We start from the raw sequence: 11,527 nt of genomic DNA on the forward strand, positions 1-11,527 counted from the left end.
ATGTCTATAGGGTTTGCTTATAACTTTGTAATCTCTCTTTGGTTAATGATAACGATTATCTTCTCCTTAAACACCTATGTTCAAAGAAAAAATCAAAAGCTCACTCATCAGAGGTCTGTTAATAGATAGGAGCTCACCAATTAGATACTCGATCATGTTCATGAGTTACTCCAAGTCAAAGTGTTAATAAATTCAACCTCATTCATGGCCTGCTGGAATGGCGCGAACTTGAGGGGCGAAGGCATAGGCCGCTTACAGGATACTCCTTTCCGTGTATCTTTTTGCCAGTGTGCAAAGCAAATCTTGTTGTCGAATCATTGCATCCATTACATGAATCGGGAACTGGTAGAGAAGGTTGCCTATGAACAGGCTATGTAGGAATTGTTACGGTGAGAGCTAATATATAAGCAAACTAACAGTTTTGCCTCGAGTAAGAGTGCTTCTGAATGGTCATTTTACGACGGGAGTGTCTTGGTGATTACCTTACAGAAACTAAAACGGCTAAAATAAGATGAACTAATTAGAGGTACGGCACATCGTTTTAGTCAGTGGAATTTCTTACACCAAAACTCAAATCCTAGCTACACATAACACATCTATAAGCTTTTGATTAAGACATTCTAACCCGTAACATGTGGCTAAAAACTTAAGCTATCTTTGGATAGGCTTTGAAGCTTCCAAGACTTACCAGCAATGTTCGAAGTTTACTGTTCTCCGCAGGGCACGGCTAAATCCACATCATTCCACAGCTATTTTACTGACGAGAACGCATTACCCCTAGAAAACAACTGATTTCTATGGTGGTGGGAAACCGCCAAATTCATAAAGAAGAACAAAATTGGTAGTGCACATTTCCGGATGAACCTAACTATCCTCTTTAACCAATTTTCCCATTGTCCGGATGAACCTAACTATCCTGTTTAAACAATTTTCCCATTGTCATACAAGGTAAGCATGCTCTAAACAAGGACTAACTCATCTTTCAAGGAGAGACGAAGACCTTGCAACGCCAGGAGAAAGCCTCCGAATTTTGCAATTCAACCCTTGCTTTATGGAAGTAACGCTCCAAAGTTTGCTCTCTCTCATCCATGACATCAGTGGGCATTGTATCTTCGGCTAGTTTGACTGCAGCTATTTGGGACAATTGAAAGTTTTCTCCAGTGCGTTGCAATTTCCTAGCAATTTCTTGCTTGCCTAGCATCACTAGGCAAATTAGCAAAGATCGCAGCTCACACATAGCACCATTGGTTAAAGACATGCCCTTCAGATGCTCTACTAGGGCCATTTCCTCGTCGGGGCTGAGATGTGAAACACGTATATAGACCCATTATGACTAAAAAGAAGCAATAAAGACAAAAGTGGTGAGAAAACTTGCAGCAGAAATACCTTCCAGGTCGAATCTTCCCTCTGTTTCTCTGTCGCCTTGATTCTCTTGCTTTGCTACCAGCAGTAGAGCTGACGATGGAAGCAGCGGAGCCTGTCCTTGTCCTGCTCATGAGCAAATCAAGAGCTCAATAAAATGAAACACATGCGACCAGAGCATAATATTCAGATAAATGTGGAACTTAAATGAATGAATTGTGAGTTCCCTCTCAGAGAATGGGAAAAACTGGTGTGGTTCACATAATGAAAATGCATATCATGCCACCAGTGTCAGTTCAAATTCCCGCATTAGGAAATGGACAAGCCATGCAGAACAACAGGAAGAAAAAGCACACAGCAAAAAGTGTCCTTCCGACCCTCCATGCACATTTTAATATGGGAGAAGAAAACATGCATGTCAGGAAGTAAAGACTACCAGCTTAAAAAAGTTCATTATGCAGTGGAACCATCAACGTTGTAGATAATATCACACTAAGCAGGATATTGCAAAAGGTGAGTCAGAGCAGGATATATACGCAAGATATATTAACAAAAAGAAAGCCACTGTATGCCACCATGAGGACTGATCCCAGAATAGAATTCAATATCTAGTCAATATTCAAAATGTACATCCCCAATGCAAGCAGAAGCAAGTACTAGTGACATTTTGAAAATATAATATAAGTGGAAAAAGATCATAATATCTAAGAGAAACTTTAGCCTGTCTGGAACAGGTTATGAAAGCATGATGGATCCCAAAGCAACACATAGTAAAGGTCATACCCTCTGGTGTAAGCACTCATTCCACTGAAGTTACTGCTAGCTTCGGAAGCGGTATCATCGTCAAGATCAGCCATTGATCGTTCATCTGACCGAAGTTTCGCTGCAAGAAGTAATCTTCTCTGCCGAACAGCTAAGTACCGGGTTAAATACTTCCCAACTTTTTCCAAGCCTTCTTCATACTCACTTATGAGTGAGCCCCCACATTCAAGAGATGCATTCCTGATTTCAGAGATTAAATCGTCTCTCCTGTGCAGAAAAGAGATCCTTAAAGCGTCCTCCCACTCCCTTGCAGTAATTAATAAACCCACCCCAGATTTCACATCTGCACAATATTCCAAAGCGATTTTGGCAGCTTCACCTGGTTTCCCTAGGGCTTGGAGTTCTTCACAGAGCTCATGAGCCAGTTGCACAGTCTCATCTTTCCCCAATTTCAAAAGACCAGCAACTGCAAGCACACCAGACCAACTACCAGAGGAACGGTAAGCCTTCAAAGCTTTTTCTAAGTTGGAGCAGCATAAATAAGTAGTTGCAGCGTGCTCGAAACATTTCAAATCATTGAGATGATCACCCCAGGCCTCAAGCACTTGATTCCTCTTGTTAGGATCGGTAGTCAGTAGCAGTCCCAAAGGGAAAAGTTGAGGATTTTTCTTTATAAGGTTCATAAAATCAACATAATGAGCATCTCCAGCCGACGCAATGTGCTTAAGAGCATTCTCATGCCTCTTCAACTTAAGGTCAATAGTATAATGCATCATGACATCAGGCATGCGTTGCAGCTCTTGAAGGAAAGGAAGAAATTCCTTAGGATCTTTCTGGGAGTTCAGCGCAACCATAGCAGCAAGATTTAGATCATAAAGTCCCAGAGCAGCTTCAAAAACTGCCTCAGAATCTGATAACCAGAGCAGATGCTTTAAAGCTTCTTCAGCTGAAGGAAAATTTATTCTTCGTGGGTCATCAAAACCTGACAATTCCATCTCACGAATGACTTTTATTCTCTCAAGAGCTTCCTCAAGAGCAGGAGGATCACTTCGTGCTAAAGTGGTCAATATGCAAAGCTCCCGTGCAGGACTTTCAGCTAGTTGTCCTTGAATAGCAGTTCTTATTGCAAGGAGGACTGAAGAGACCTTGTTATCGGGATCAAAGCCCTTCAGCTCTCTGGCCTCCTCATCTTTGGTCTCGTTTGTGTAAGGCAAAGCTATATAATTCTCGTATAGCCTCTCTGTAACATTTTCTTTCTTTATGGCACAAATGAACTCGGTTAAATGATTTAAATTATTGACCTCCTTGACAAATTCTGGAGCGTGTTGGACAAATGTTTGCCAGCCACAGTAGTCAATGATAACATTGAAGTCTATTCTGTGCCGCCTTACCATATACAGTGCATCTTTAAAACGCTGCTCAGCCAATGCATTGACAATAGAAGCTAAAACCAACTTTCTAGGGTAAATACACTCAAGATTTCCTCGAGTTGTCTGAAGTAAAACTGCAGCTTCATCTCCATGCAAGACACCGATAATCTTGGCTCCTCTCTCCCATATATTTATGTATTTCCTGTTTCCTCGATCCCGTCTCTTGTTACCAACCTGAATAAAACTGTCATACTTTGACTCCACATCTCCATGTAATATATCGCTAGTATCAACAACAAAAAGCAGATCTTGTTTGGTAGCAAAAATCAAGTGTGTGATCACTTGGTCCCCACGATTTGAGTAAAATGAGAAACTACTGCAGTTATTGCACAAAATCTTCCCGCTAACTTGTAGCCTTCCCATGTCGTCAAGTCCAAAAGGCAAAGATTCTGAAGAAGTGCCACCAATAGGAACAAGACTCATCCAAAGGCAAGATGATAAAAAGTTAAAATCACACCGTTTCATAGCTCCTCCTTGTATACATGATTTCGATGTGTATTTGAACAAATTTCCACCATCAAACTGAATGACTGCCGAAGACTGCTTAGCAGGATCTGAAGCAATGGAAATAACTGGTCTTTGTAAAGGAATTCCATGAATAGCTTTTGCATGCCAACCCGAACATGTCATTAAGCTTGGGACATGATCTTCAGAACAAACAAGCTCTATTTCTTCCAGATGGTAACCAGAGAGTCCATTTTGACCATGGTACTTACCATTTATGACACCATAATGAGACACGCTGAGGAGAGTGTGTGAATCCAACCAGATAAGATGTAGTAAGGATCTGAATAATGTTTCAGATGAACAAGCTTCAGCACTGTATTCCTTGCCCTCTAGTTCTTCCCAAGTATCAATTTGCAGAAGCTCTAGAATACACAAACAACCATTTGACAAACCAACAGCTAACAAGTTTCTTGAACTTTTGAAATGAACAGCAACATCCCGAACAGTGGACGAAAATTTAATGCTGAATAAGTACATCGGAGGTGGCAAAAGAGATATAGAAAGAGGGGTTACACGTATCCTAGATCCATCCACAACAAATGCTGTCGAGTTCTCCGTGACAGCTGTATTCCAGCACAAGTTGTAAGTCGTGCTCCTGCCACTCAGAGTCCAGCATATCAACTGCAACGGTTTTGTTGGATGCCACATGAACTTCAATCCTTCTTGGCTCGGGTATCTAATTTCTTGTTTTAAATACCAATGATTATTGCTGCAGTACCAGATCCTAACAGAGTCATAGTTTTCGGATCTGACAACGGTGACAAGGAGGTCTGAATCGCAATTCCACTTCAACATCACTACTGTCGCATCCATCCGATCATCAATACTAAATGAGCTTCTCTCCAACCCATTTCTTTCAAACAAAACCAACAGTGGACACTCATTTTCCTTCTTCCTGTCATAAACAGCAGCAATTTTAGCCCCACTAGGCATCCAATCCAGGACACTTCCAATAAAGGCCTTCATTTCAGAAGTAGCATGTGCTGCCCCTGAGTCTCGCTCCCAAACCTTAAGCCTCTTATGAGAAGGAGGAGAATTGCATGACTCGCTCAGTGTTGCAAAGTACTTCCCATCACCTCGCCAAGAGATTGAACTTTCAAGCATTTGTCCAGAGGAAATGGTATGTTCAACTGAAATCAGGGGGAAAGATATCGCCTCAAGTCAAGCAAGGTCCAACATATATAAAAGAAAACATTTACTCTATCGCATCAAAGTAAGAAGAAGAATGAATAAAATTAAAAGAAAAGTTATCGCCTCCTTTTTTTTTTTTTTTTTTTGGAGGTAGGTAGGTAGCAATGCATCTGCTCACACAGTCCAAGAGCAGTTATTAACTGTTTAGGACTAAGCCATTACCAGGTGCATTTTTTGCTTTCCCAAGAACAAATAAGGATACTGCTAGAAGGAATTGCGCAAGAGCAATATCAAAAGTATACCCAGAACAGTTTAATAATGCACCACGGATAATGGATAAAGGTCCTTACGTACGTCAGCCCCTTCAGGAGAATCCTCCAACGTAGTTTCATGCAATAAATCCCAATCATGCGTCATCACTAGTAGCTGCCCAAAACCAGTGATTATTCCAAGCTGATCTCCATCAGGACTGGGTGAAATGCAAGAGACTCCACCATCCACTCTGCCCACAACTTCTGTTGTACTTGCGTCCACACTATGTAGAATGATTAGTCCATTCAATGTACCCAATACCAGAGCTTCTTTCTCCATCAGATAATCAAAGGAAGTAATGCGGTCCCCTGGCTCCAAATCAATTATATCAACTTCTGCCGGTAGAGAAGTACTTGTCCATGCTTCGTCATTCTGGCACAAGCACTTTAGATTAGAGGGGGAAAAAAAAAGAGGGAAAACAAATGTGAAGGAGTAAACTTCATTTCTCTGTGCTCAATGTACTCATTTTGTGTTTGCCCAAATTCCCTTCACATGAATTGAAAACTATCCCAGAAAACACCAAGTCCTTACTAGAAAACATCAAAAATGGAGGCTGAAGAACTTATGATTCCAAAGCTAACAACCTTATAGAAGAAAAAGTCAAGGATGAGAAACTAGTTCGAATTCAGATGCAGAATACTTTAAAATTATCAAAATTCTACCTTTGGACCGTGCAATAATCTCAAAGGCCATAGACTTACGATCCCCAAAAGGAGTTCACTAAATTGAACAAAAAGAAGTGAAACCAGACAGATGCATAAATAACGTCATAACAGTGAGATCAAGGTCAGAATAAACAGAAAAGCGTCCACTGTCTTCAACAAAACAAGCTCCCTCTCCAAATCCCTCGTTTCGACAGACTCAGAGACCCACATAGCTCGGTGATTGTCACATTCCAACTCAAAAAGATCACAGAAGAATTCCCGCCCCCCGCTTCTTGCCGGCCTAATTCCTTGTCATTAACCGATGAAACTTAGTAGCTACGTTACCTGAAAAGAAGCGAGGTGAGCGGTGTATACGCGATTCCCCGAGGAAGCGAAGAACAATCGGTCGCGCTCGATGTCGATGGCAGAGAACAAGATCGCTTCTTCCTCGGACTGGAGGTCGAGATTCAAAGTGACTTCCGAGTACAGCTTCAGGTTCTTCATGTTAAGCAACGGGTCGATGAAGAAGAAGAAGAAGAAGCGGAGAGTGAAACAGAAGAGACACACCGGTGAAGTGCTGAAACTCGGTGCTTCCGCTTTCACGGGGTTTTGCAGGAAAATGCGCTCATAGGGTTTTGCGGAGTTCTTTATTTTCATGAGAGAAATAAACTATTAAAAATACATTTACGACCAACTTAACTAAAGTTAATTTTTTTTTACCGCCAAAAAAACCTAAACTAATACATCTATAATAAATTTATTAAATATTAAATTTTATTAAATTTTACTGTCAAATGGCTGAATCACATGACATGTGACAATTAACATGTGTACTAGTTTGAGGTTTTTACCTTCCGTTTGTAACAGGTATATGTTAGTTTGGAATTTTTTTTGTGGTATTAGCTAAGTTTAAAAAAAGTTAAAGGAGAGTAAATTTGTCACATTTACATCAGTTTAAGATTCTTAGTGGTGAAAAAATTAATTTGGATAAATTTTATCGTAAATTTACCGGTTTGAGATTTTTTTTAATCGAAAATTTAATTAAAGGTAAATTTATCATATGTTCATCGGTTTGGAATTTTTCATGATATTAATATTATTTTAAAAAGGTGGCAACAGTGGAGTCCAATTTTTTAATAACAACAACAACGTACTCTAATCCATCTGTCAATTATCTAAAGGGAAGTAGGATTCTTATTATCTAGGAATAACCACTTAAAATTGAATACTATTCTCCTAAATATATATATGCCATGATAATTGCAAAATGTCCCCAATTACTTATATTACAAATATGGAATTCAAGGGTTAATTCATAGGCTAATAACTCTATCTCTATCCAATCACGTAATATTTATGTCTTTTCACGTATTATTATACATATCCTTTGTAAATATGTAAATTTGTAGATAATTACTTTCCATCGTCAAATTATTCGGACATTTTTGTAATGAGATTGTTTTGCTTAATCTTTCTATATATATATATATATATATATATATATATATATATATATCGCTATCTTAAGCAAATCGAATTTGTAGACGAATTTGATGAAATTGATGATGTCCATATGCTCGGGATGACAATGAGTCCTCCCATTGTTGGAAGAAGTCCACACATTCAATCAGTTTAACCCCTAGAAATTGACGCTCTAAGAGATGTATGAGTGGAAACGTCCACAAACGGTCCGAAGTGGCATTTCACCCTAAACAACAATTCATTCGCTAAATATAGCAAAATCATTCTATTAGATGTAATGCTCTAATTTTTCTTACTTTATAAGGATAGGATTTCTTTTGGAATCACAAAGGATTAATTGCGTTAAGGATTACAAAGCGTATGTGGGTGACTTATTGTATGGTATGTGCATAGGATTGCTATTTTTATTTCGGTTAATACTATAAAAAATTCCAAACTAATACATCTATGACAATTTTATCATAAACATTTTTTTTTATCACAAAATCTCTCGGATCGGTACACCTCTGATAAGTTTACCCCAAATTAATTTTTTTACTTTCAAAAATCTCAATCTGGTACACCTATGATAAATTTACTCTATGTTAATTTTCATTAAATTTTATTGTCAAATTGTTGAGTTGGATGATATGTGACGGGTAATGGGTGCACCAATTTGAAATTTTTACCTTCTGTTTGTCACGTATATATCAGAATGGGATTCTTTGTGATATTAATTTAATTAAACGGAAACTAACGGAGGATAAATTTGTCATAGGTATATATAATTTTGAGGTTTTTGATGGTCAAAAAATTAGTTTGGGGTAAATTTGTCGAAAATGTATCAGTTTTGGGTTTTTGTAGTACAAAAAATAGTTTGGGTAAATTTGTTACCGGTGTCCTAGTTTAGAGTTTTTTGTACTAAAAAATAATTTGAGATAAATTTATCATAAATGTACCGAATTTTTGATGATATTAACCTTTTTTATTTTCTTTTTCTGGATTATTGTATGATAACTTGCATATCCCACGAGTTGAGGATGACACTACTCTTATTTTTAGATTTGTGACTTTATTCTGCACTGTGTTTGGGAACATAGTGTTAAAGGGAAATAAATTACAATGTCTTAAAATTCATCGCCTATAGTCAGAGCCAAATGGGGCTGGCCGTGGGAGAAAACAGAGCAATCCCATAAAGTCAAATTCCGCCAAATTCGTTAAAAATTTCACAAAGTTTAATTGAGTCATAATTCTATTTCGAGCTTCGTTTCTACGTCTCATAAAAAATCGTAGACTTTCACTTCTCACCCAAATCTGATCTCTCTAACTTTTCGTTCAATTTTGTCATTAATGGTCTAACGTAACAATTCCACGAATTATATACATGTTTGGTCTTCCGTTTCTTTTCATTTCTTTTTTTTTCCTTTCTCTTCCTCCATGGATCCCTTCATCTCTACATGTCTCAAGTCCTCACCACCCATTTCGAGATCTACGTCGTCATAGAGTTCGCCAAAGTCTCCAAGGACCACCTCCCCGAGGACCTTGCCACCCGCCGATCTACGCCGGTGGCTACCGCCCCACCCGTGGCATATTTAACCCTAACCTCAAAGTCGAGAACCTCCTCCGACAATAGGGACTTTTAAGGTGTTCGTCTTCGGCCTTAAACACCATCACCAACCAGATTCGATCCAACGACCTCCTCCACACGCTCCGTGGCTCCGCCGCATACTTGGCGATCAAACAATAAAATAGACAAAATATGAAAATAGACCGGTGTTGCGCGTCGAAATCCTTCGACAGGGCTTTGCTGGTTATGGGTTCTAAGCCCAAATTAACTATGGCCCAAAGAGGGTTACTTACGCGAGAATCTTTTATCGAACTTAATCCGTTCGTTTTCCGAAAAGGAGTTCTGGGTCGATTTTGGACAGAGAGTGTCAAATGCAGTAGATTTACACAAAAGGACGCGTTACAAACGGGCTTTCGACAACTTCGACAGCTCAATATGCGATAGCAACAATGCGTGACAAACTTCGACGCGACCCTGGAATTGAATCGACGGGATCGGGAGATAATATAGGACACAATGCTGGAATTTAATCAACAGCACCGGACGGGGGATTGTAGGACACAATACCGGAATTGAATCGACGGTTCTGGACAAGATGGGTGAAAGGTGCAACACCGGAATTTAATCAACGGCACCGAACCTAATGAGTAGACGCCGGAATCTAATCGACGACACCTAACTCTGGATATGATACTCGTCGGAATTGAATCGATGACGGAGATCCGAAAACTATAGCTAGGCTAGGCTAAAGGCTAAAGGTTAAGAGCTAAGAGCTAGTTTGAAAATGCAAGTGTTTTGGATTTGTTGTTGTGTGTGTATCTTGCTATTGCGAGGCATTTATAGGCAAGCTCTTTGGTAACCGCCGAGCGGTTTCTTTCTTTGGCCCCACGCTTTGCTCTTTTCCATAAGCCACGTGGATGACGGTTTCCCGGTCTTCGCGCCTTTTATTTTTACCTCGTGGGGATTACCGCCAACCGCTTCGATCGTGGCCTCCCTCCGCGCGCTTTTCTTGCTCTAGAAGGAAGTGGCGCCGGAATTTACCCCGACACGTGGCACCTTCCCGATTGATACGTTCCTTGCTTCGATGTCCCTTCCTGTAGATGATTATCGCTTCCTCACGTGCTCGTCACGAGTCCTTCTTGGATTATTTTGAGTGTCAATATATGCCCCCTTTAAAAGATGTAAATCGAAGATTTACCTCTTTTAAAATATCTTCCTCTAGTTTGATGATCTCCATTTGTACAAATGATGATTACGTTTTTCCCTTGATCTCTTTTCCCAAAACGCAACCTTTTCGACTTCGTACCGTGCATTGGCTTTCTTCATCTCGCCTTTAAGGATCTTGAAAAAGTTCACAATTGTCGTCTTTCTTCATCAGCGGCTTTCTTTAAACCCTAAACCCCTTTTCTCGAGCATTTCAAGCTTTCATGGCGACCGAAACCCCTGAATTCCTTCCTCATCAGTTCATCGCCCGCTTCGATGGTATCATCAATAGTGATGATGCTGATCACTGTTTCCTCAAGTTGTTGAACACTCATCGAGAGCATGCCGGTCTCATTCTCGGGCCCGGTCTCCATGATCACCACCATATTCCGTCATCTCTTCGATCTTGCTTCCCAATGCGGGTCGATGAGCGCCTTCCCATTCAAGCCTCTTTACTAAAGGATGTTTGGTCCATGCCGGCTCGGCGATTTAGGAGTTTTCCGTCATTTGATGACGGGGCTTATACCTGGTTCCAAAGGCTTCAAGAGGATACTTCGACGGTTGGTCTCTGGGAAACGGCGCAGATCGGGACGGCTATTGAGGTCGGCATGTTGTCCCATGATTTGAATAGAGGTTTACTGGGGTCTGTCACAAGCTCTCGGTCCTCCTCCATCAATTGTTTTTTCTTCCCGTGGGGTCCCATGTACATTACTCTTCTAGATACCTTTGCCATAGCCGGCTTCTCCCCCTATGGGGCCTCGGTCAAGAATCTGGGAAAAACCAAAGATTGCCCCATTTCTGACGATACCCTCGCTTATGGAAAGTTCATCGATGCCCACCGTAGAACATCCGGGGAAGTTTCCCTCGAAGAACGAACAGCTTTTCTCCTTTTTTGGCTGTCGAAGTATCTATTCTTTAGCCCAACCCTCAAAGTGTCCAAGGACTATTACGATCTTGCCTTACTTTTAGCCAAAGGGAATCTTGTTGCTCTTGGCCCTCTTGCTCTGGCGTTTCTGTACGGGAGCATTTCTTACGTTGCTAAACTAATGTCGAATTCCGAAGAGGATGGTGTACTGTCGAGTCCGCTCTGGATTCTCCAAGCTTGGGTCGCATTCTACTTCCCTTTCATGTTTGAGAGCGTCCCTTCC

At 40.4% G+C, this 11,527-nt stretch overlaps 1 protein-coding gene across 3 annotated transcripts; it reads right to left on the reverse strand.

The window, feature by feature from the left end:
• Positions 1-502: 502 nt before the first annotated feature.
• Positions 503-6,767, reverse strand: LOC115726634 (elongator complex protein 1-like). Of its 3 annotated transcripts, none has more exons than XR_004013580.1 (6): positions 6,494-6,767; positions 5,543-5,876; positions 2,146-5,191; positions 1,387-1,488; positions 908-1,298; positions 503-864 (listed from the first exon to the last, which is right to left on the reverse strand). XR_004013580.1 is itself a non-coding variant. In XM_048284187.1 (6 exons), the coding sequence occupies exons 1-5, from the start codon at positions 6,650-6,652 to the stop codon at positions 983-985; spliced, it is 3,957 nt and encodes a 1,318-aa protein (XP_048140144.1). In that variant the 5' UTR covers positions 6,653-6,767; the 3' UTR covers positions 503-825; positions 955-982. The 3 variants fall into 3 exon arrangements, 2 of the variants coding, with proteins under 2 accessions (XP_048140144.1, XP_048140145.1); XM_048284187.1 differs by having other exon boundaries at positions 503-825; positions 955-1,298; XM_048284188.1 differs by lacking the exons at positions 503-864; positions 6,494-6,767 and having other exon boundaries at positions 894-1,298; positions 5,547-5,655.
• Positions 6,768-11,527: the final 4,760 nt, after the last annotated feature.

The sequence above is a fragment of the Rhodamnia argentea genome, chromosome 8 (genome assembly GCF_020921035.1).
Source record: "Rhodamnia argentea isolate NSW1041297 chromosome 8, ASM2092103v1, whole genome shotgun sequence".
In the NCBI taxonomy this organism is placed as follows: Eukaryota; Viridiplantae; Streptophyta; class Magnoliopsida; order Myrtales; family Myrtaceae; genus Rhodamnia; species Rhodamnia argentea.

What these genes read in the sequence shown, in the direction of transcription:
- LOC115726634 (XM_048284187.1), bottom strand. Translation starts at nt 6,652, where the DNA reads ATGAAGAACCTGAAGCTGTACTCGGAAGTCACTTTGAATCTCGACCTC. An exon ending in CTCACCTCGCTTCTTTTCAG is followed by an intron (nt 5,877 to 6,493) that starts GTAACGTAGCTA and finishes TGCTTGTGCCAG; the next exon opens with AATGACGAAGCATGGACAAG. An exon ending in TCCTGAAGGGGCTGACGTAC is followed by an intron (nt 5,192 to 5,542) that starts GTAAGGACCTTT and finishes CCCTGATTTCAG; the next exon opens with TTGAACATACCATTTCCTCT.